At 33.2% G+C, this 23,459-nt stretch overlaps 1 protein-coding gene and 1 non-coding gene across 2 annotated transcripts in view; one reads left to right on the top strand and one right to left on the bottom strand.

The window, feature by feature from the left end:
* Positions 1–23,459, bottom strand: part of ASCC3 (activating signal cointegrator 1 complex subunit 3) — a 351,207-nt gene that overhangs the window by 177,529 nt on the left and 150,219 nt on the right. The window contains exon 14 of the mRNA XM_066358816.1: positions 5,355–5,489. Coding sequence (XP_066214913.1) covers positions 5,355–5,489 — 135 coding nt within the window. The remainder of the gene's footprint in view (positions 1–5,354; positions 5,490–23,459) is intronic.
* Positions 17,077–17,152, top strand: TRNAA-UGC (transfer RNA alanine (anticodon UGC)). The gene has a single exon. It is a non-coding gene; the product is annotated as a tRNA-Ala (tRNA).

Raw genomic sequence — 23,459 nt, 5'->3', positions numbered from 1 at the left:
CTGCAGCCATTATGAAAAATAAGTATGGAAGTTCATTAAAAAATTAAAAATAGAACAACTATATGACCTAAAAATTTCCCTTCTGGCAATATATCAACAGAAAATGAAAAAACAGTAACTCTGACAGACATCTGCACCTTCATGTTTATAGTAGCATTACTTACAGTAGCCCAGACATGAAAACAACCTAAGTGCCTATCAATGAATGAATGGATAAAGATGTGCAATATTAGCCATAAAAAATAAGAAAATTTTACTATTTGAAACAACATAGATGGACCTTGAAGGCATTTTAAGTAAAACAAGTCAGACAGAGAAAAACAAATAACTACATGATCTCACTTATATGTGGAATCATTTTACAATACACTCGACAATTGAACCATTCATGAGTTTGAATTGCACAGGTCCACTTATATGTAGATTTTTCCATTAAATATATAGCTGACACTATCCCCAGGTTTTGCATCCATGGATTCTACCTATCACAAATGAAAACAGTATTTTTGATCTGTGGTTGGGAATCCACAGATGCAGAGGGCTGACTGTAAGCATTGTTCCATGCTATTTTATATAAGGGACTTGAGTATTCCTGGATTTTGGTATCTGCAGGGGACCTGGAACCAAGCCCCCAGGGATATCAATGGAAAAATATGATTAAGTTTTGGGGGAGTCAAAAGTCACACGTGAATTTTTGACTGCATAGGGAATCACGTCCCCTAACCCTGCATTGTTCAAGGGTCAACTCTATGTGTAAATCAGACCATCATGTTGTACACCTTAAACTTATACAGTGATGTATGTCAATGATTTCTTAATTACATTGGGGTAGGCATCACTAAGTGTACTGTATGTTAGACTCCATTGAAATGACAGTGTTGGTCATGGTAATTTCCTCTGCTTGGAGGAAAATCAATCCTACTATTCAGTACTTAAATTCTGGTTATAATATTTGGCTCTTCCAACAAACTTCACAAGCTCCCCACTGTATAGAGTCCAAACACTTAAGCAAGTAATTTAAGATCCATTACATTCTGACCAAAATCCACATGCCTAGCCCTTCATGCACCTGACATGCCAGTGAAAACAGAACACTCCCATTCTCCACATATATCCAGTGTTTTTCTTTGCCTATGTTCTTTTTCAACTTTCCTTCGAATACTCTTAACCCCTATTGCTATATATTGAAATATAACAGCACTGGCCTGAATTAATCTATTTTATTTTGTTTTCCCATTGAACTGTTTGTTCTCTCATGCCATTTATCACATTTTGCTTTACTTATTTATATATGTATTTCTAAATCCTCTGTGAGGCTGTGTCTTATAAGCAGAGATTCTGCCTTGTTTGGCCACTTATTTTCAGTAGCACATTTGATTAACTGCATTAACATTGACATGTTAATGTAGAATTGAATGACTTATATACTCAAAAAGTATTGTTTCTTTTTTTTTTTAAGTGAGAGGAGGGAAGATAGTGAGACTCCCGCATGTGCTCTGATCAGGATCTGCCTGGCAATCCTTAACTGAGGCTGATGCTTGAATCAACGGCTCTATTTTTAGTGCCTGAGGCTGACGCTCAACCAACTGAGCTATTCTCAGCACCCTGGTTGATGCTCGAACCAATTGAACCACTGGCTGCAGACGGAGAAAGAGGAGAGAATGGGGGAAGGAGGGGAATACAAACAGATGCTGCATCTCCTGTGTGCCTTGACCATTAATCAAATGCAGGGGATATCCACATGCCAGGCTGACACTCTATCAACTGAGCCAACCAGCCAGGGCCAAAAGTACTGTCCTTAATAGTTACATAATCTTTAATTAGATGCCTATCCAGAGTTTACTTGAAAATTGTCCTGCTGATTATTTATGTCCTACTGAATACTTATGCTGTCTATATATATTTTTGGACATCCATAAACCTGGTTGATGTTCTACCACTGAACCAAGTAGCCTTTGCATATATTTAAACTAAACAATAAGAAAAAAGGGGATATCAAACACCTGCTATAGTCTTTAGTTAACAGGTATTAGCTATTTCAAGAAGAAATGCTAATTTTATTAAAGCCATACTAACACTGTAAAGCTGCTAAGGCAGAAAGAAAGAAAGATATCAATATTATCAGATAACCTGTATCAAAGCCAGATTCCATTATTAGGCAAAGGTGGAATCTTATCTATGAAATAAAAAGAAGGTTGGTAGATATAGATAAATAAAGTCATACAGTACAATGATACTTTAAGGTAGCTTTGAGGATACGTATTACTAATAGATTTCCCCCAATACTCTGATTTGTTTAATTGATACTTCAATTAACTACATTCATGAAGCTTTTTGCATGATTGAGCATTTCTACCTAAAATTTTTTTAAGTATCACTAATATATTATAATATTATATACAATATATATATATTATATATATAAAAAAATTAAACCACATCAGCACTGATATGTCAGAGAAATACAATATAGCAGTGGGTGGGAAGATAGAAATAATCATATCTGCACTAGAATATTTAAAATCTGTTAAAAATTTTGTACCTAAGGGTAAAAATGTATCTTACTAACGTCTTCAGTGAAATAGAATCTCAAGAGTGTAAGTGAAATAGTCGTCCAACTTGATGTACTTACTTTTGTAAATGTAAGTTACTACTTTTCCCTGAGGTATTTTACAGAAAATTATAGTTTCTTGAGAGAATATCTTTGTGGGGCAAAGTAGAAAGTAATAATATGCAGGGAAAATTAGAAAAATTCATCCATATTGTTTGTTATACTTTCACTATTTTTAAAATTATATACATAAAATATATGTCAATAAAAAAATACATATATATTCTAAAAATAGATTTCTATAATATAATATGTAAAGTTTTATCATTGTTCAGCCAGGTTCCAAAATAATTTCATATAACTCCAACTGTTACTCATAGTAAACTACAACAACAGGTTTTATTTATCCCATTATTATTCCATTTGATAGAAGAGAAAGAAATCTTAAAAGGCACAATAGTGGTGCTGACCATGAGAAAATTAAAAGAAAACATCTCTTATAATGTTTGTCTCAGACATACAAAAGAAAAAAAAAAGTAATTTTGTGGTACCTACTATCAGCCAAATATTATATAAAAGTCAGGGAATATGATGGTGAACAGAACAATATTCCTAAGGGATAATAATAGAAACCTACATCGCAGCTTCTTGTGAGAAATGAATGGGTTACATAAAGCAATATATAAAACAATCCTTGGCACTAGTGAACACTTGTTAAATATTAAACATTATTATAACAATTAAATAATAAACCCAATCTATTTAGAATAGCAATAGCTCTCGGATTTGAGAGCTGAGAAATAACCAGGCATCCACAAGGTGGCTCTCAAGGCTTGGTTTTTAAATACAACAGACTTGCTTTGTATTGCCAAAGAAATGAAATGTAACTATTCAAAGGCTTTCCTAAATTCATATTAATAAATAACTGGAAGAATACAAAGCTGTATAGTGTGAAATAACTGAAAATTTCATAACGTGAACAAAATGAAGAAACTGAAGACGTTTTGTAGTTTTAAACTAATGAGAATTTGACATTCGCAACAATTGGTATCTGATTATCATACTCAGAATTTAAAATATCAATAAAAGTGATAAAATTTATAGTATAAGGTCTACCGGAAAGTTCTGTCCATTTCTATCACACGTTTCGACACATTAGCACATGTTTATTTGGCGCATGTGTGCCCCTCTATTTTTATCACTTAATGTATACATACTGATGTAGCAAATTAACTAAAATAAAGTTGATTCGCGTTAGTCTTATGTGTGAAGCGACAGTGTACCCATGGCTACTGATAAAGTTAATTTACGCCACTGTAATTTTTACGAATTTCAACAAGGAAGAAATGCTACAGAAGCATGTCTGTCACATCCACCATATTCCCCGGACTTAGCACCCTCCGACTACTACTTGTTTTTGTCCTTACAAAATTTTTTGAAGGGCAAAAAATTCAAAAATGAAGATATCAAACAAGCACTGGTTCAATTTTTTGCATCAAAAGATAAAACATTTTTCAAAAATGGGATATACAAATTGCCCTCACGCTGGCAAGAAATCATTAATAATAATGGCAATTATATTATTTAATAAGTTTATTGATGGTAAGAAAAATTTGTATTTTGTTTTATTCCAAAAACGAACAGAACTTTCCGGTAGACCTTATATAATCATAACCATTAAATATATTTTACTGATCAATGAATGAGAAAGTGCAGAGAACAGTGTGGTTATTAGCAAATGTTCAGTAAACGTTAATTAAACCTTATGCATATAAAATATTTTGAAGTTACTATCATTTTACTGAGGCTCGGTCTTTTATTTGAAAATTTATTTTCATAGCTATAAATCAAGAGTCAGGGAGGACTTCCAGCTTTGTAGGCCACATAGTCCTCACAGCCACTATTCACTTCTCTTGTAGTGCAAACAAGCAGCCGTCAATGAAAGAAAAGGGTCTGGCAGTTTTCTCCCCCCCCCTTAATTGAATTTATTGGGGTGCCATTGGTTAACAAAATCACACAGGTTCAGGTGCACAATTCCACCACACAACATCTGTGTACTGTGCTCTCTGTCCACTGCCCCATGTCTCCTTTCACCGGCAGTTTCCTAATACAAATTTAGTTACAGAAACAGGTGACTGATTGCCTTTGGCCCTTGAACTGTAGTTTTCCCACTGTTGATATAATTTGATATAATTAAACAAAACCTTCTCTAAACCTTAGGATACCCAAATTACCTAGAGAAGTACTTCTCAAACTGTAATGTGCATGAAGTCACCTGGGGATCAGGTTCAAATGCAGATTAGAATTTGGTAAGACAGGAGTGGGGCCTGAGGTTCTGTGTTTCTAGTGAGGATCACTGCTTTTTAGGTTCTTTGAACATCTACTGAGTAGCAACACAGTTATTCTTACACTTTTTGGTCTTAAACTTTTACACTCTTAGAAAAGCTTCTCTGTCCATACTCACCCAAAATATTAAAAGTGAAAAAAATTTTAAAATGGTTAACTAATTCTTTAAAAGAACAATGATAAATAGATTAGGTAACATATTTTATAAAATTTAACTGTACCTTATATTTTAAACACTACAATTAAAACAATTAGAAAGAAGTGGTAATTGAATACGTCATGCATTGGGATCCTTTGAAAGATCATTAAGTCAAGAAAAAAGTCAAGATTATAACATGATAAATCTGTAAAATTAACTTGGAAATTGGAGACCATGGGTCTTTCATGCATAAATTATCTGGTATATCTGGCACATTATGTCTTTAGTTTGTTTACCTTGCTGTCACTTGGCCCCTACCTGTTTTTCTGCATGCCCATATTCAGGTCCTTGTGTAGGGAAAAAGCAGGAAATCTGGCCACTGTTTTTTGCTCTTTCTATTAAAGACATAGCTGTTCTTACTGTGGCATTTCGAGCATGTACAAACACCATCACCTACAATAAAGGAAAGCAGTTTATTTACCATGCAAATTCATTAAAGATGGCTTAATATTTACTAGTCTCAAATCACCATATATAAACATATATTAATGTTTCAAAGTAGAACTCAAGTTTATAAACTTTCCATCTATTTTAGAAAAAATATTGCTAGAATAAAGGCAAGTTAAATAAAATTCAGCAATATATAACTTTACTTATTATTACCCTATAAATTGGCAGATATTAGAAATGAAAATATATATAAATTTGAATTACCATATATAAAATGAGGAGTTTAATTTGTATATTTTATCTTTTGAAGACATGACTCATTAGTACAATCATCTATTTCATCTATGGGGACATGAAAATATATGAGAGCCTAACTTAACCACAGTCAATGAAATTTCCAGTATCATAAATATATTTAAAGAAATTGAAACCAGTAAGGAACACTACTTTTCCTTGAACAAAATCAGGTCTAACAGCAAACATTTAAAATACAGTTTTGGGGACTACTTAAAAATGCTTTTAGAGAGGTATTTGAAATTTATGTTGTGGTAGAACTTCCTGTGGAATTATTCACAAAGTGACTGTGGAAATCTGAATTAGGGGAAACACACGTGACTGGATGCTTTGTCAAAGAGAAGTGGATAATCGTACTTTTGGGACAGTCAGAAGGCAGAATGCAAATGCAACTGGAGAGAAGAAATAATGGTTTAATTAGCATCCTATATATGCTGCCTATCAGGGCCTGCCTTCTCTCTCTCTTCTTTGGCCTTCACTTCCCCCAAATGCAGCTCAACCCCAGCCTTCCCAAAGAACCATTACTATGATAAAATAGAATTTTATTATTTCATATGGGCAGTTGATCTTTTTCAATTTTATATGGTGTAAATAAAAGCATAAAAGCATCTTTAGATGACTGACATTTTTATCAAGCTGAGACATACAATCTAAGGGTAATTAGCATGGTGCTTTGGCCGACTTAAAGTCCAGTTTTAGGCATAGTTTCCAATCAGGCTGACAACTTTGAATCTCTCTGGAGTCACCATGACATTCCCTTACTGCCTCAGCAATATGAGGTTCCTAATTCTTGCTTCTCCTCTCCAATATCTCTCTATATTCTGTTAATTATGTTTTCCCCAAAACTAGAATTTTATGATTATTTGTACGCTGCATACATAGGAGGATATTCAACCAACTGTTTTAGTAAAAGAGAAGATCATTTTAAGGACTAACACAAAAGTTAAAAAGTGAAGGTCTGTCTGTGATTAGACCAGAATGAGATAATGACACAAATGTATATAGCACATTACATAATAAATCCATTGTAATCTTGTTTATCAACTTGTGAAAGAACACGGTCCATATATGGGATGCTAATTGAAATTTACAGGGTAAAATCTCAAATAACAATCATTCAAGAAACTGGCATGTTAATACTATTCTTTCAGGGTATATTCAAAGTAAAGGAGACCAGATAATCTGGAGAAGACCAAAAACTCTTCAATAAAAAGCTCCCCAAGTGTTCAAAGAACATAAAACAAGCATTGCAAGTTACCTAGAAAAATTTTACATAAATTAATCAGTGTCTTCAAGGATATAAAGCTTGAGATTTCACGCTTTGTCAGAGTTCTAACTTATTTGCGGATGCTAATGTGTTTTGAAAAATAAGATCAAAAGAATAGTTCTAAAGAGTACACTAATAAAATTTATTTCAGAAAGTTTTACAGATATAGGACAATTCTGCTTTCCTTATTTTCAACTAAAAAACCAAATCTACTTTTTACAGGCTCTAGCTTTCTGGGGAAACATCTTTGCCTCATAGGATGTCAAGAGACTGTCACTTAATATAACTGTGACATTTTCATAATTACTGACAAAAGCTATTTAATACAAAGTTAGATAGAAAATTCTGTTAACCCTAATGCCCTGCTGAAGTTTTCCCAATTCAGAATCTGTCAAATTCTATCATCCTGTCTACCGCAAAAGGTAGGAATATTTCAACTGTGAAGTCTTTTTTAAAGGGTAAGGCTAATTTCTTTTCCTTTATGTAAAAAATAAAGTTTTATCACACACAAAACTTCATTAGTCATCAACACTAACTTTAAATTTTTTTCAAGTAGGCCCTGACTGGTTGGCTGGTGGAAGTCCTGGGTTCGATTCCTAGCTAGGGCACATGAGAGAAGCGCTCATCTGCTTCTCCATCCTTCCTCCTCTCCTTTCTTTCTGTCTCTCTCTTCCCCTCTGGCAGCCAAGGCTCCACTGGAGCAAAGTAGGCCTGGGCGCTGAGGATGGCTCCATGGCCTCTGCCTCAGACACTAGAGTGGCTCTAGCCGCAAAGGAGCAATGCCCTAGGTGGGCAGAGCACCGCCCCCTGGTTGGAATGCTGGGTGGATCCCAGTTGGGTGCATGCCAGAGAGTCTGACAGCCTCCCCGCTTCTAACTTCGGAAATATACAAAAAAATTTTTTTTCCATTGATTTGAGAGAAAAAGAGAGAAAAGCATCAACTCATTCCACTTAGTTGTACACTCTGTGATTGCTTCTCATAAGTACCCTAACCTCAGGGGGATTGAACTTCTTGGGGTGCAGGTTCAACAATCTATCCATTTAGCAACCTGGCGAGGGTCCAACATTAACTTTTTAAAAATCTCAATTAAAATAAAGGTTCTTCTTATTTATTTATTTATTTATTTATTTATTTATTTATAATGTATAATTTAAGGAAGAAGATAAAACTGTATGCTAGTGGGTCTCCTTCATTCATCCATTCCTAGATATTTACACAGTATCCACTGTGTGCCAAGCATGTACTAAGCACCAGCTATACAATGATAAATATGTTCCAAGGGTCCACAATGAAACACTACTCTTATGGTGAGAAAGAATCTAGTGGACAGCTCTATCTGGTTATAAAAGCAGAGTACCATCTGGAGGGAGGAGGCTACAGCAAGTATTTATCTTTGGTAATTATAGTGCATTTGCCTGAAGAAGTAGGTTCTCTTTCAAAGTTTCTTATATTGAGGCCTAGAACCACTTTATCAGAATCACTTGCTGGTTTCTCAAAATAGATTTTGAGGTCTTCCCTAAAACCAATTATGATTATCTAGGGATGAGGTCTAGATATTAACAACTACTGAGATGACTACTGTGTCAGGTTAGTTAATAATCACCACCAACTTAATTTTCTTCTTGTAAGGTAAAAGCTTAGAAGAAAACATAAATAAAACCACCACCACAAAGATTTTTTAAAAATCCCTAATATATCTTAGTTTACCTATACATATAATATCAAGGAATATTAAGTTATTTTATATAAGCAGTGTAGCCCCAAGATCATTTCCCAGATGGGGCCAGGGTTTTATAATGCAACCAAATTTCTGTTCTCCATTATTCAAAGGCCACATTATGTAAATCTTGTTAAAATAACAGATATGAAGAACATATGGGAAAATAAAATATGACCCTAAATCTTCATTAATTATTTCAGTCTGACTTGTCGACTTATCATTTCGCAAATTATTTTGTACTGCAGCTAAGAGAAATATTAGTTACAACTTAAAGTAGCAATTTCTTTTTATTGAAGAATCCATCATGTCTTGTTCAGTAAAATAAACTTTTCTCTTATTAGGAATTTTCTCTTTAGAGGCTCTAACAGAAGCCATTACAAGATTTTGGGTCTCTCTAAACATTCTGGATTTTATGGTTTGCTAATTTGGTTAATTAATTTAAATAGATTCATGTGAAAACCATAACAGAAAGGACAGTGTTGTTTCACTTGGCAGAAATAACTCCAAATTAATCTTAAAAACACTGTTGATAAATGACTATCAGTTAAACGAGCATGTTTCATTACAAGATTAGAAGAGTAAATTCAAGTCAATAATTTGGTCAATTTTAACTGTTTTATAAAACTTTATATCTTTCCTTGAAGTTTGTTAGGTTAATGCATTTTAAAAATGTCTTATATACTTATTTTTAGTTTAAAAGCCATTAGTGTCACAGGATTACTATAGGGATTAAAGAATACAATGTAAGTGAAAACACTATATTTAGAAAAGCAATAGCTCTCAACTTTTAGAATGCTTCAAAATCACTGAGAGGGTTTGTAATAAACACAAAATGCTGATCCTTCTCTCTATCTTCTTTTCTGATTAAGTAGGTCCTAGACAAGCTAAGAATTTGCATTTCTGTCTAGCTCTAAGGAGACTCTACTACTCTTTGTACAGGAACTTAGAGAACCTCTGTCAGAGCTGGTAATTAGCCAGTATAAGGATAATACACATTAGCAAAATGAATTTGGTTTAAAAGACTGAATGGTTAGATCGGTAATTGTTATAAAATGACACCTATATAATGATTTACTCCTCATTTATGGAAATGTGTGTGTGTTTAGAAATAAAAAAAATTAATAGGAATATTTAAAACTAAGAATATTGGAAAACAGAAGGGAGGAGGATAAAGATTAAATATGAAATCTTGAATCAGACTTTACTAGAAATTTCCTCTTAGAAAGAAGTCAAAGAATGGAAATACCTAAAAAGATATAACAACATGACAGACAGGAGTAATCATGTTCTACAGTGCTCTTGCAAGTGTTAAAGAAGGAGGCTTGAGGGTGAGGAGTCTGAGCGGGTTGCCCAGCAAGCTGGTTTAACAAGTCCCCTACGTGATTCTGCTGCTTAAGATTTGAGAAGCCTGTGTTAAGGTATCCATTCTAAGTGGGAAGAAGACAAAAATGAAAAAACGTCTCTCTGCTTTTATTTTTTATTGAATTTATTGGGGTGACACTGGTTAATAAAATTATATAGGTTCCAGGTGTACAATTCCATAATACATCATCTGTATATTGTATTGTGTGTTCTCCGCCCCAAGTCAAGTCTCTTTTTATCACCGTTTATCCACCATTAACTCTCTTGTACCTCTGCCCAAACCACTTTCCCTCTGGTAATCAACACAATATTGTCTGTGTCTGTGTTTTATTTCTTTGTTTTGGTATTTTGTTTGTTTTCTGCTTAATCCTTTCCCCTTTTCACCTATTTTCTGTGCTTTTAGAATGATTTTGATATGTATGATACTATATTTGAGAGAATTAAGAAACTGGCAAAATTATTTTTTGTATTTTATAGTTTGAATGAGGAGTCGCACTAGAGATTTATGTGTTCAGATATATTTATATACCACAAGAGCATGTAGGCATAAAATAGTTTCTATTGCTGTGGTCATATTACCACATCTGTGCTATCAGGTAAATACAATTTTAAATGATTTCATTCTGCATGTTGTAATCCAAGAGTCATCTGTGGTGGGATGCTGCACATTACTACGGAGTTCTCCTCTAGTCTTGCCAATGCTGGCCAGAGGAAACGCATCATCTGAAGACCTTTTCCCGTCAGTACACAGTTTCCCCATTTATTTTTACACTTGTGCAGTATTACATTACTTAGAAATGACAATAATTTATTTAACCAGTCCTGTTTAATGGACATTTATATTGTTTCCAGCCTTTTCTACTTGAAAGCAATCTTGTAATAAATAACTCTGTATATAAGTTGTTTAATATTTTTGTGAATGTTTGATATTTTCATAGAAGTGAACTTGTTAGATCAAAGTATCTATGAATATTCATTAAACTTATTCTGCTTATTGTCTCTTTACTAATGGGTATTTTTTTCTTGTCAATTTATAGGTGCTCTTTGTATTTGGAAGATAATATGCTTTGTCTTTTCCTATTTTATGCTTTACCTTTTTACTTTGTTTACGGTATCTTGTTAAGTATGAAAACAGTGAATTCTTCTTTAAATCTGTCAGCATTTTCTTCTGGTTTATGGAAAATTTATAGACAAGGAAGTGAAAATAGTCATAAACATTAAAAAGATACTGTACTTCAAGAATGCTGCATGGCTCTGAAAATTCATGAAGATCTGAGAAGATATCCATGATATAGTGCTATATGAAATATATCAAGTTGAATAATTTCTATAACATTATCCTAATGTATAGGTAAAGAATGTGTGTGTGTCCGTGGGTGTTTAGAAATAGAAATATGAATTGACACCCACCACAGTAGTTATCTAGCAAAACAGAAATGGGATGAAAGGGAGATAAAGAGATAACACTGCCTTTGTATATTTTGTATTGTTTGTCTTACCTATTGAAACACTTTAACAGTTTCATAATTAAATATATAAATTATGGTGAACAGGAGAAATGAAAACACTGAGGTTATAACAGTGTATTTATAATTTATACTGTACTGGTATATTTGATATTCTTATTTTATTACTAAAAGATTTATTGGGTCAAGGTAAACATTTAAAGAATACATATTTAACAATGCACTTTTGGTCTCAGAGACAAATTTATCTTTTAGTTCACCTGGAAATGCTTTAAGAAGAGGAGAGACATGGTCTAGCAGAAGAAAATAATAGTATTTCAAGAGAAAGTACACAGAAATCAAAGGTTCAGAGAAGAGAGAAAATCTATATGGTGGTGAACATAGACTAGCAGCAACTGGCATGCGGAAAAGCTAAGCACAGCCTCACTATAAAACATATACTAAGATAAAAAATTCATTCCAGACTCAAAAAATAATACCACTTAAAGTGATACTTGAAAAATAAATTTTCTGTTAGAGAAAGATATTCAAATGAACAGTGAGAAAGTCATCATCGTAAAAAAATACAATTTTTTTGTAAAGTAATAAACATATGATAATAAAAACTATTACTCAAGGAAGTATAAAATAAAAAGGTAGACAAAACAGGAAACATCTAAACATAGTTTTAGAATTGTAAACTTACAGGAGTAGACAGGGCAATTTTTATTTATTTTTAAATTTAACTTACTGTGTTTACACAAATTCTCGTGTCTCCGAATGCACCCCCCCCCCCCCGTACTCCCTCAATATCTCCCTTGCCCCACAGGGCAATTTTTTAAAGGGGGGATTAGTAAAAGAAAAAAAAAAAAAGAGGGCTCTGACTTTTACAAAGAGTGTAGATGAGCAAGAAAGTACTTAAAGAGGTATCTCTGAGAGTTAATATGATTTTTTGAGAAACAGCTTACAAAAGTAACTTTCATTTACACTTTACAAAATAAGCTTTGTAGCCACTGAACTGACAGAAAAATACATACAAGTTTGTAAAACTTCATTAAAAAATATAATAGAAACCCTTATACCTACATGGGAGGAGATGAATGTTACAATTGTGGTTAAGTTAAAATAATAAAACATTCCCTAATGATTCCAGATACATGTGATATTTTATTCTTTTGAGCCTTCAAAGAATTCATCACAGACTACCTTTTATTTTCAGCTATTTTTGTGCTTTATTTAGCTCCTCTGTGAGTCTGTGAGTAATTACACGACAGGTACTGGAGACCTAACAGTGGGTAAGCCCAGCACCACTTCCTGTGGTTCTGGAACTATTATCTAGTTACTGTGGTGCAAGATTCAAGTCTGGGAAGATGGTGAACAAAGAAGCTGTCATCCACTACATGAACAACTACAGAAAGGAAGAAAACAAACAAAGACAGGAAAAGAAAGAAGAAGAATAAAGAAAAAAGGAGAGCATAATCTAGAAATTAAGTGGGGTCCTCTTTCAGAGGGTCACTACATTCCACGTTTCTTCATTATTGGCCTTAAGGTATCATCTCTCTAAATCTTTCTTCCCATTGTTCAAAATCTCCATGCATTTGTATATTTCTAAGCCTTCAGCTCTGTTTTACTTTATTGGTTCTGCTGCCAACTTCATCTGTGGGAATTTTAAGGCCAGTTCTAATGATTTGTCTCCAGTATCTCCAGGGAAAATAAATCATTCCCACAACACTTTTCATACTTGTACATTGTGTTATATCCAGATGTACATGACTCTTTCCACTGTTGTTAATAACTACTAAAACTAAGCATAAATTATCAGAAAAAAGTAAATTATCAAGATATATTAAGTGCTTAATTAATAAAGACTCTGTACTAGGTGCCATGAACCTAGTACATAGTGATCTATGTTACTATTAACAACACATTTAAGTAGGTAATTCTATTAGTATTTTATAGATGAAAAAACAGAAGCTCAGAGTTTCTATAACTTGTTACTCATTCAAGAGCAGAACAGGGAATCAGCCTCACACTTGACATTCCAAAACCTTCCTTCTTTTCATCATTATATTCGCTCCTTAGGTGCTGCCCGAGAGCAAGCTTGCATCCCACTGATTCCGAGGTCCCTTGCCATCCCCCATGTCACTTTCCCAGCTATCACCTTATCAGTGGGCACTCACTAAATGATTGCTAAATTTTCAAAGCTAAAAAAGACCAGCTTTCACAAAAGCAATTTATTATTTTGAACATAGACCTGCATTTCAGTTTATGTATAATAGGATATGAGCTTAGTTAATACTTTTACTAATTAATACCTTCTAATAGAATACGAGGTATCAAGCTAAGTTCCAATTATTCAATTAGATAATTAATTTTTCTGATAGTTAATAAACTAAAATTGCTAATGATTAGTCTTTTGATGTTGTAAAGCTATGTATATGTTTATTTTAATGCCATTGCAAATTTGAAACTTGTGATTTAAAAAACTTATAAAATGACCCATTCTGAGAGCATCTTAAAAAAAAAAATAACACACCAAAATTCTAAACTTTGAATTAAAGATAGGTCCTAAATCAAAGCTACTATGTCTATAATGAATCAAATTAATCCAATTCATTAACCAAAATAATATCCTACTGATAGGCATTGAATAAAGAAAACATTCTTATGCTCTGTAATAGAAAATTTGATACTACATTTTGGATTATATAAATAAAATTTCTACTAAAATTAGGGATAAAAGTAATAAATTTTAAAATTCTCAATTTTATTAATCATGGGCATAATAACTAGTATTTATTACATATTTCTGGCAACCAACTAAATTACCAAAGCATATATTTTAGCTTAAAACTACCTGGTTAAATATTTAGCAGATATACAAAAAAATAAAAACTACCTTAAATAAGGTAAATTAATCTTTCCCTAAAACTACATATATGAGAAAACTGTATAATTCACTGATGAGTTTTCATGAATTATATTATGCAAATAATCCAAGGAACAGAATCTGGAGCAGAGAGAAGTGGTCCCACAGCTTCACACCGTGTAATCAGATCTACACTTGGCAGTTCACAGCCACCTCCGGACTCTCACACTGAGAATCTGCAGTTCCTCCTCAAGAAAACTAAGCTTTTAACTGATAAATATACCCAAGTTATCATTACTGAATTATATTTACGGCATCACTCAATGTGATATATATTCTTCAGCAATTTCTTTAAAGGCATTGTTTTAATAACTATCAGTTTCTGTGTTTGAGTTGAATAGAACTTTAACTGCCATATTTGGTTAAAAGAAATCCATAATACTTTACATCTACTAACTAAAAGATACTTGTTATCAAAATGTATAATAAAGAAAACAAAAGTTGGAGGACTTATTCTATTATATATGTACTATGATAGCAAAAACACATACCGTCACATTTCTAGCTAAGTCCTGTAAAATATTATCTTATAATCAATTCACTATATCAGGGCATCATACAATTTAATTAGAAGCATAAGACATTCATATTTCAATACAGTCTCCAAAATGTTAAGACCACAAAAAATAAAGAGAAAAAAGTAGAATTTTTGAAATGCATTCTTTTGAGTGCATTCTTCATTTCCTATAAACTGTTTCTTCAACTTATTAAAAACAGTATTTTCTTAAGCATTAATTTTCTTAAGGCATTAAGCATATATTTTTTATAAGTAATATATGTAATCCAACCGATGCTTAAATAAATTATTTATAAATTCTTAACTCAGGTTTTGTTTTATATGGTTACTATATATATTTATACATTCAATTTGAGATCTGTATTTCTCTTTGGAGCTTATTCAATATATTTATAAACTTAAATAAGTTCAACAGTATTGTATATCCTCCTATAGATGAAATTTTATACCTTAAAATTGTCTTAAGTATAAAGTTTTAATTTTCATCTGATTTTTATAACATATAAAACTAAATAAACTTAATCAAGAATATTAATTTTAATTGCTCATAATTAATGGTATACTGAAACTAATCGGTATACCTTTTTTTGTTTAAAAAAATTTCTTAGTAATCTATAACTCTTATGTGATGCCAAATTAACTGATACAAGAAATAGACTTATTTTGAATACCAGTGGTGTTTTAGAATCAAATAGACTATGTTTCAATCATAACTCTGCATTTATATACTAAATAAACTTGGGCAAATTTACCTGTGCCTCAGTTTTCACCTGTAAAATGCTGACCCTTGCAAGGCTGCTGTAGGGACAACAAACAATACTTCAAAAGTATGAGAAAGGAATCTGGCACATAAAAGCCCACACAGGAGGGAAAATAAAGGCTTTATTTGTTTTACAAAGTAATGTTTCCCTCGGATTTACCCCAAATCTGATCCTTATACATCCCACTCACTGGGACCAAGATCAGTACTGTTCTCAGCAATGGGAAACAGATGCACTTGTTTTTTACCATAACAATTCTTCAATTATTTGAACACCTCTATCATATCTCCAGTATGACAGCTCTTTTCTCAGCTAAACATCACCAGTTCTCAAGGCTGTTTATGATTAGACACTGGATGAGTTCTATGTTCTTTATTTTTTTAATATTTATACTAACAAGTATACACCTTGATTATTACAGTATAATATGACTTTATTATCAGAGGTATCAATTTGAACAACTCTACTGAGAAACTTGAAAGAATTTAGAAGTAATATATTGGTATTCATTTATTAAAAATGTGAAAAATATGATTTAAAAAATATATATATTTTTGTAAGGACTAAATCTTTAAAAATATCACTGAAAATTACTGGTTTGCTAAATATTTTTTGCATATCCTGTTGATGATTTCCTCAGGCCGATTTCTCGGATGGAATTTAAAAGCATTTTCTACATTCTCTACTCTCTACAGGGCAATAACTGGTTAAATAAAAATGCCAGTTTTTTTTAATTATTAAATTTAATGCAGTGACATTGATAAATCAGGGTACATATGTTGAGAGAAAACATCTCCAGATTATTTTGACATCTGATTATGCTGCATACCCATCACCCAAAGTCAAATTGTCTTCCGTCACCTTCTATCTGGTTTTCTTTGTGCTCTTCCCCTCCCCCAAAAATGCCAGTTTTGTGGGGGTAAAAACATTGAAAGGGCCAAGAATCTAGTTTCAATTGCAAAGTTTATTAGATGTCTGAGTTTGGGCATATTATTAGGCTTTTTGTCATCTCCAAAAAGAAGGTAGACTAATGAAACTTATGATGCTTTCATAAATTCAATGTCAACATAACATAATGATCTATTAAATGTTTTAAAATACTTTTCATCTGAAATAAAATATTAGGGACCTGATCAGAAGTTGATAAAAACAGATTTAACACATATAATCTACAATTTAAGAGGAAAAAATTAGAGTGTTTTCCATCTTAATTTTCAAGCAAATAATATATTTCAACAGGACTTTTAGTAGTGATTCAAATTGTAATAATAGAATATTTTAAGATACTTATTTAGCCCTGGCCGGTTGGCTCAGGGGTAGAGCGTCGGCCTTGCGTACAGGAGTCCCGGGTTCGATTCCCGGCCAGGGCACACAGGAGAAGGACCCATCTGCTTCTCCACCCCTCCCCCTCTCCTTCCTCTCTGTCTCTCTCTTCCCCTCCTGCAGCTGTGGCTCCATTGGAGCAAAGATGGTCTGGGCACTGAGGATAGCTCTGTGGCCTCTGCCTCAGGTGTTAGAATGGCTCTGGTTGCAACAGAGCAACGCCCCTGATGGGCAGAGCATCACCCCCTGGTGGGCGTGCCTGGTGGATCCCGGTCTGGCGCATGCAGAGTCTGACTGCCTCCCCGTTTCCAACTTCAGGAAAAAAAAAAAAAAAAGATACCTATTTACTAAGTCTATTCTTCTTTATATCACACATGATAGTAATATATATACCTGTGACATGCCCATAACTGTTTTTTGTGGACAAATGTATTTATAACAAAAAGCTGATTCTTCTTATGTAAAAATCATTTACTCGAATGATTTTTATGTAGGTTTTTATGTAAAAATCATTTACTCAAATCAACAAACTGAGGAGTATTAAGTTTTGGTCAGTTAAGACAGTAGTAACTATGCAAGAGTCTGTGTGCAGAGTTCACAATTAGTGACTATTACCCACAGCACTGGCGGCAGGGATGCTGCCGAAAGGCTAAGCCCCACTTTGTCGAGTTGGTATAGCGTTTTTAGCTACAGATCTGTCTTACATATGCAAATTCATGACTCTGCATTTGATGTGAGCGATGGAAGAATCATAGTTGCCTGGTGAAAACTTTTAGGTTACTGCATTCAGCCAATATACCCAATTAGTATTGAAGCTGTTACTGGACGCCCACAAGGGAAATCTACTGGTTTGCTTGGTACATGGTTGAAACATGACAAAGTGGAAGACCAAATCCCATCTCTACATGAAAAGCTAAACTGATATTCCATATGTGAAAGATCAGTCTACCTGGTATCTCCACAAGAACAGAAACTACTGAACTTTTTGTAAACTATGAAAAACTAATGTAGGACAGCGGTTTAAAAAACTTATTTTGGCTGTGTAATTTTTTCTTCCAACAAACTCTTTTACAAAAGCTTGACAGACACACAAACGCACACACATATATGGTTATACATGTTATATATCTATACATAAAAGATTAAAGTTACTTAAGTGGACCTGAGAGATTCCAATCTCATTTATCTCTCCCAACAGTCCACCTCTCCAACTCCCAACCTTGAAGTCTGTCTACCCTCACAGCACCCTGGAGCCGTCTGAAAGTAACAGCTCTAAGAGGAACTCTCCAAGTCAAAAGAAACTGCTAGACACTGTATTTCTTTTTTGTTAGAAGGTTGAAAATTCTGGAAACCAACCAACTCTTTCATTCTTCTGAATAGTATTCTTGGAAAAAAAATCAGTAAAATATGCATTTAAAAAAATAAAACACTTTTCACTGTTCTTTAAATACCATTCTCTACTAAAAAGGAAACAGTTTTGCTTGCAGAAATGATATATCAGAAAAGAATAATGTGAACAAGACAAAGAAGTCAGCTTGAAGTGGTTCCCTTTGCCAAATGTGGGCCACTATGATTATCAAAGTAAGTAACAGAATAATGAGCTATAACTCTTTGAGTAAATAAGATCCTGAATCCATAGAGAAATAAATTAATAAATAAGAGAGGAAGAAAGTACTTCCTTCCATTCTACTAAATGGAAGGAATGATGGAGCTAGAAAATCTCATCAGATTTAAAATGAGTGGGTGAATGTTTATCAAATCTTTAATTTATATTTTAAGAATAGTTATTTAGATTAACCTTTGTTTCTCTCATTAGACAGATTATAAACAACACTAACACAGTGTCTGCATTCTGTCATCAGCATAGTCTCTGGCATACACTGGGTATTCAATAAATATTTACTGAGTATTGCCAGTATTGCCTTAGATTAGCATTAAAAACCATCTCTATTCTGTTCAATATCTAAGATTAAGACTGATGACCCAGATATGTATAGTTCATGTGCTAACAGAAAATGTAGTAGTGTCTATATTTGGTACTCTACTCACCATGACTCTGACCTTAACAAGGCAAACAGACTACAGAATAGATCCCAAATCATGAACCATTCTCAGTAACTTAGAAGTTTATAAATCTATAATTCTATTTCCATTTTAAATTTCAGCCTATATTACAAATATTAAAAGATTATAAGTATATTCATTTAAAGAAGTTTATACATAGACACACATAAATTAAAAATTTAAGAAACATATACATATATGGAAGCCAACTACTTTTAATGAATAATATAATGTGAGAGAATTTAATGATGAAGTTTCAAAAATCCAAGCACTATGAATTCAGGCTGTGCCAATGATGTTCTTAAATATGACTAAAATCTTAATAATGTGACCCAAACTAAACTGCTCCTAGTCAGTCCCCATAGGACAAATGTGGATCAACTTAATTCACTGCTAAACTTAGGTCAATCCAAAAAAGGTTGATAACACATAATAAAGATTCTTTCTTTAATACATTACAGTATCACACACCAAAAATATTTTACCAAACTCCATGACAGCCCAAAATGTACTGACATTTGTTATTTGATAGCTCCCAAATAGCAACATGTATACTGTAGAGTAAACTAAGCAAGATCAACTAGTCTATTACTAAGCAAGTAAAATTCATTAGTATGCTAACAATTTAATTTCTACACACTGCATTGGACTTGAAAGCTTATTGTTAACATCATAAGATGTTCTGGATTGACTCTAATTCCATAAAATCATAACATAAAAATATATTCTTAAGGCTTCCTTCTGTATTTTTTTTACTTATTTTCTTAAACAGTAATCAGTAGTTATAGTTCCTTAACATCTAACTGTGCATTTAATATTCTGAAGTAACACACTTGATAAGAGTCTTCCTAAAAGAATATATTTATACTTATAAAAAGACTCACTTGAGCAGAAGGAAGCTGAGTAAGGCAATACACTCTCAGTAAAATTTACTAATTAAAACTGTACTGCTATGAAGGGGAAAAAAAATCACAACATTTTAATTCCTCTTAGATTTGCTCTTAGTTATCTCCATTTCTTTAGACCATTTTCACAAACACAAATGAAAAACACCTCATTTCTCCACAAAGCTGTACTGTACTCTTCAATTGACATTCTTTACTAAGAAAAAAGAAAAACAAGAAAAAAATTTGCACAACCACAGATACCACACTTTTTTTGAAAATGCACATTGCCATTTGACCATCTAGTAATTCATTTAAATTCACTGGCTTTCCCCAATATGATATAAAAATACAACTAGAAGACAAAGTAATGGCGTAGTAAAAAAAAAAAAAAGAGAGAGAGAGAGAGAGAAAGAGAGAGAGAGAGGTGTAGGTACAGGAAGAACAGAACAAAAAGATTACTGGAGAGGGTATGCAATGTAGGTAAGGTTAGAAAGTTATTTTTTTTTCTTTTCCTAGCATTTTCCTTTTTAAAAGTAGACAGTAGTACAGTGTGTCCGTAAAGTCATGGTGCACTTTTGACAGGTCACAGGAAACAACAAAAGATGATAGAAATGTGAAATCTGCACCAAATAAAAGGAAAACTCTCCCAGTTTCATACCTATTCAGTGCAGTTCAATGTGGGCTCATGCACAGATTTTTTAGGGCTCCTTAGGTAGCTATCCCGTATAGTCTCTACAGACTCGTCAATGACTGATGGCCTACCAGAACAGTGTTTCTCCACCAAACTGCTGGTTTCCTTCAACTGCTTATCCCACCAAGTAATGTTATTCCTGTGGTGGCACTTCGTTATAAATGCGCCAATATTCACGTTGCACTTTGGTCACGGATTTGAATTTAGTGAGCCACAGAACACACTTAACTTTCCTCTGTACCGTCCACATCTCGACTGGCATGGCCGTGGGCTGCTCCGCTGTATACACAGTGTTACGTCATCATCTGCGCATGCGCACATGCTGCCACATCATCCTACAGAAACTGGGATGGTTTTTCTTTTATTTGGTGCAGATTTCACATTTCTATCGTCTTTTGTTGCTTTCCTGTGACTGGTCAAAAGTGCACCATGACTTTACGGACACACTAGAGTAAATAGCAGACTGCTGTCTTACTGGGATAGTTTACTAGAGAACACTCTGCTTCCAGATTACATTAGGCCTTTTTGGAAAATAATCCTCCCTGAAGTTCTTATTGTTCCTACAATGCCAGGACTCTTGAGCAGTGAAATCTGAAGTTCTTTAATGGCAGAGAATGTCTCCATTCCTCCAGAGCCATTTTCTCCTGTTCTAAGAGTAATAAAACCTAGAGTCCTTCCTTATCTTTTAAGCAGAAGCTTAAATTCCAGGGTACAGGCTTCCCTTCCTCTTCCTCAAGAGAGAATCTGATTATATTCCAGAGTGAAAGATTCCCAGGGTAGGTCAGTTGGTTTAGTTCTTTCTGTCTTCTTTCTCCTTCCACCTTCTCCCTCTACCCCTTCTTTCTTTCTCTTTCCTTCCTTCCCCACCAAAGCAACAAGATGAGCAGGTGTGCCAGTAGCAACTATATAAGCTCCAAGTTTCATAATTTTTGAGCTAGTCTCCGATGGTGCAACCCATGTGCACAGAGGTAATCTTACCATGTTGCCCCGTGGGAAGCTAGGGAGGGGTGACCAACAAGATGCACTGTGAATCAATATAAGGTCTGTTTCCTAATCCAATGTTTTCTATTTCTATTTGTCAGTGTGTATATGTGTGTAAAGAATTTAGCCTGTGGCAGGTTTGCATGCATGCAGGGTAATGTTTTAGACCCTTCACAAGACTTAACAGGTCTCTGACCACATTTTAGGAGCAGCCACTAACTTGATGAATGCTGGACAATTAGAAAATGCTCACTGTTATGATATAGTTAGAGCTATGTTTCCCATCTACTAATTTATAAGACCAAAAATAAACAGAGGGAGAGAGAAGAGATGAGATCTGAGACTATGTTATTCTATTAAAACAGAATCCTGTTTCACAACATTAACTACAGGAACATTTCTTTCTTCTTACTCCACACTTAAATATGCCACTATGACAACAAAAAACTATTTAAAACCCAGCTCCACACAAGATGGTGAAAATCTGTAATAATTTAGACCGAATGTTCAGCTCCCTTATTCACATTCTGAGAAAACATTTGAATAGTATCAGATTTCCTTGGGATACAAATTTTTATACTCAGCTTTAATAAAAATTCTGTTTGTTCAGTCTTATCAAAAGATGGCAAAAAATATATAGTCAATAAATTCCTATGGTAACTAAACTTATTAAATTAAATATATCTCCCAACTATTTCAAAGTCCAAATATCATTTGGAAACCAGTTAATACAGAGATTCGATATATCATTTTCTACAATGAAATAAATAGCTATCAAATTAACTTTTGATAATTTAATGTAAAATATTCTGAATAGCTTCCTAGAAAATTTTTTATGGTATTATAAGAGAAAGAAAAATGATTATAAGCAAAAATTGTTTTAGTACTTTCCTGCTCTATATTACTGTTATTTAAAATATAAATAATTCTAATAGTATAAAATAAACATGTATGTAAATTAGGTTTTATTTTCAACAGAATTAAAAAAATACTGAACATACAAAGTATTTGACAAAAGTGAATATGATAGAAGAGTCAATACTTTTTTTATATTATTTAACCTGATAATTATATATATTTACTGCAAGCTAATTCTGTAATACAAAAAAATCACATAAATAAACTATCAAATAATCTAATGAAATCACTTCATCAGTCTGGAACACTTGATTTAACTCAGCTTTGTTACTACTATATGGAATCTTTCAAACAAAATTAATGACAAATTATTATATATGTAACTTAACTAACTTTACTTTTTATGTACAATATGCATTTATGTATTGGCTACACAGACATATAAACAATTTATATAAAGCCCCATAGTTATAACTATTTTCATGCAAAGCATTCTGGAGGTGTAAAACAGAACTAACAGGAATATTACACAATAATATTATTTAAAAAAATAGTACCTAGTGAGAGAACAAAGCAACTTTTACTATCTTCAAATTTTGCAACACAGATCATGAAGAGGTACACCAAAGAAAACAGCAGCAATGAGAAAATGAATGGAAAAGCTGATAACTTCTATAAAGGATTTATACTGATCAGACACACAAAAACAGAGATACTATATGACTACAGTGTAACAGAGGAAGTGGATGGAGCATGCACTTCACTTTCCAGGTCTGAATGATTATGTATATTCCCTGGTGTTCTATAATGAACCTAATATAAAGAAAACCAGTTTCTCAAAAATAAAATTAGTTTTGTTGCCTTTTTTACCCC

This window comes from Saccopteryx leptura, chromosome 1 (assembly GCF_036850995.1).
Source record: "Saccopteryx leptura isolate mSacLep1 chromosome 1, mSacLep1_pri_phased_curated, whole genome shotgun sequence".
In the NCBI taxonomy this organism is placed as follows: domain Eukaryota; kingdom Metazoa; phylum Chordata; class Mammalia; order Chiroptera; family Emballonuridae; genus Saccopteryx; species Saccopteryx leptura.
Note: the sequence above shows the minus strand (reverse complement) of the source record. Positions and strands in the feature narration are given on the sequence as shown.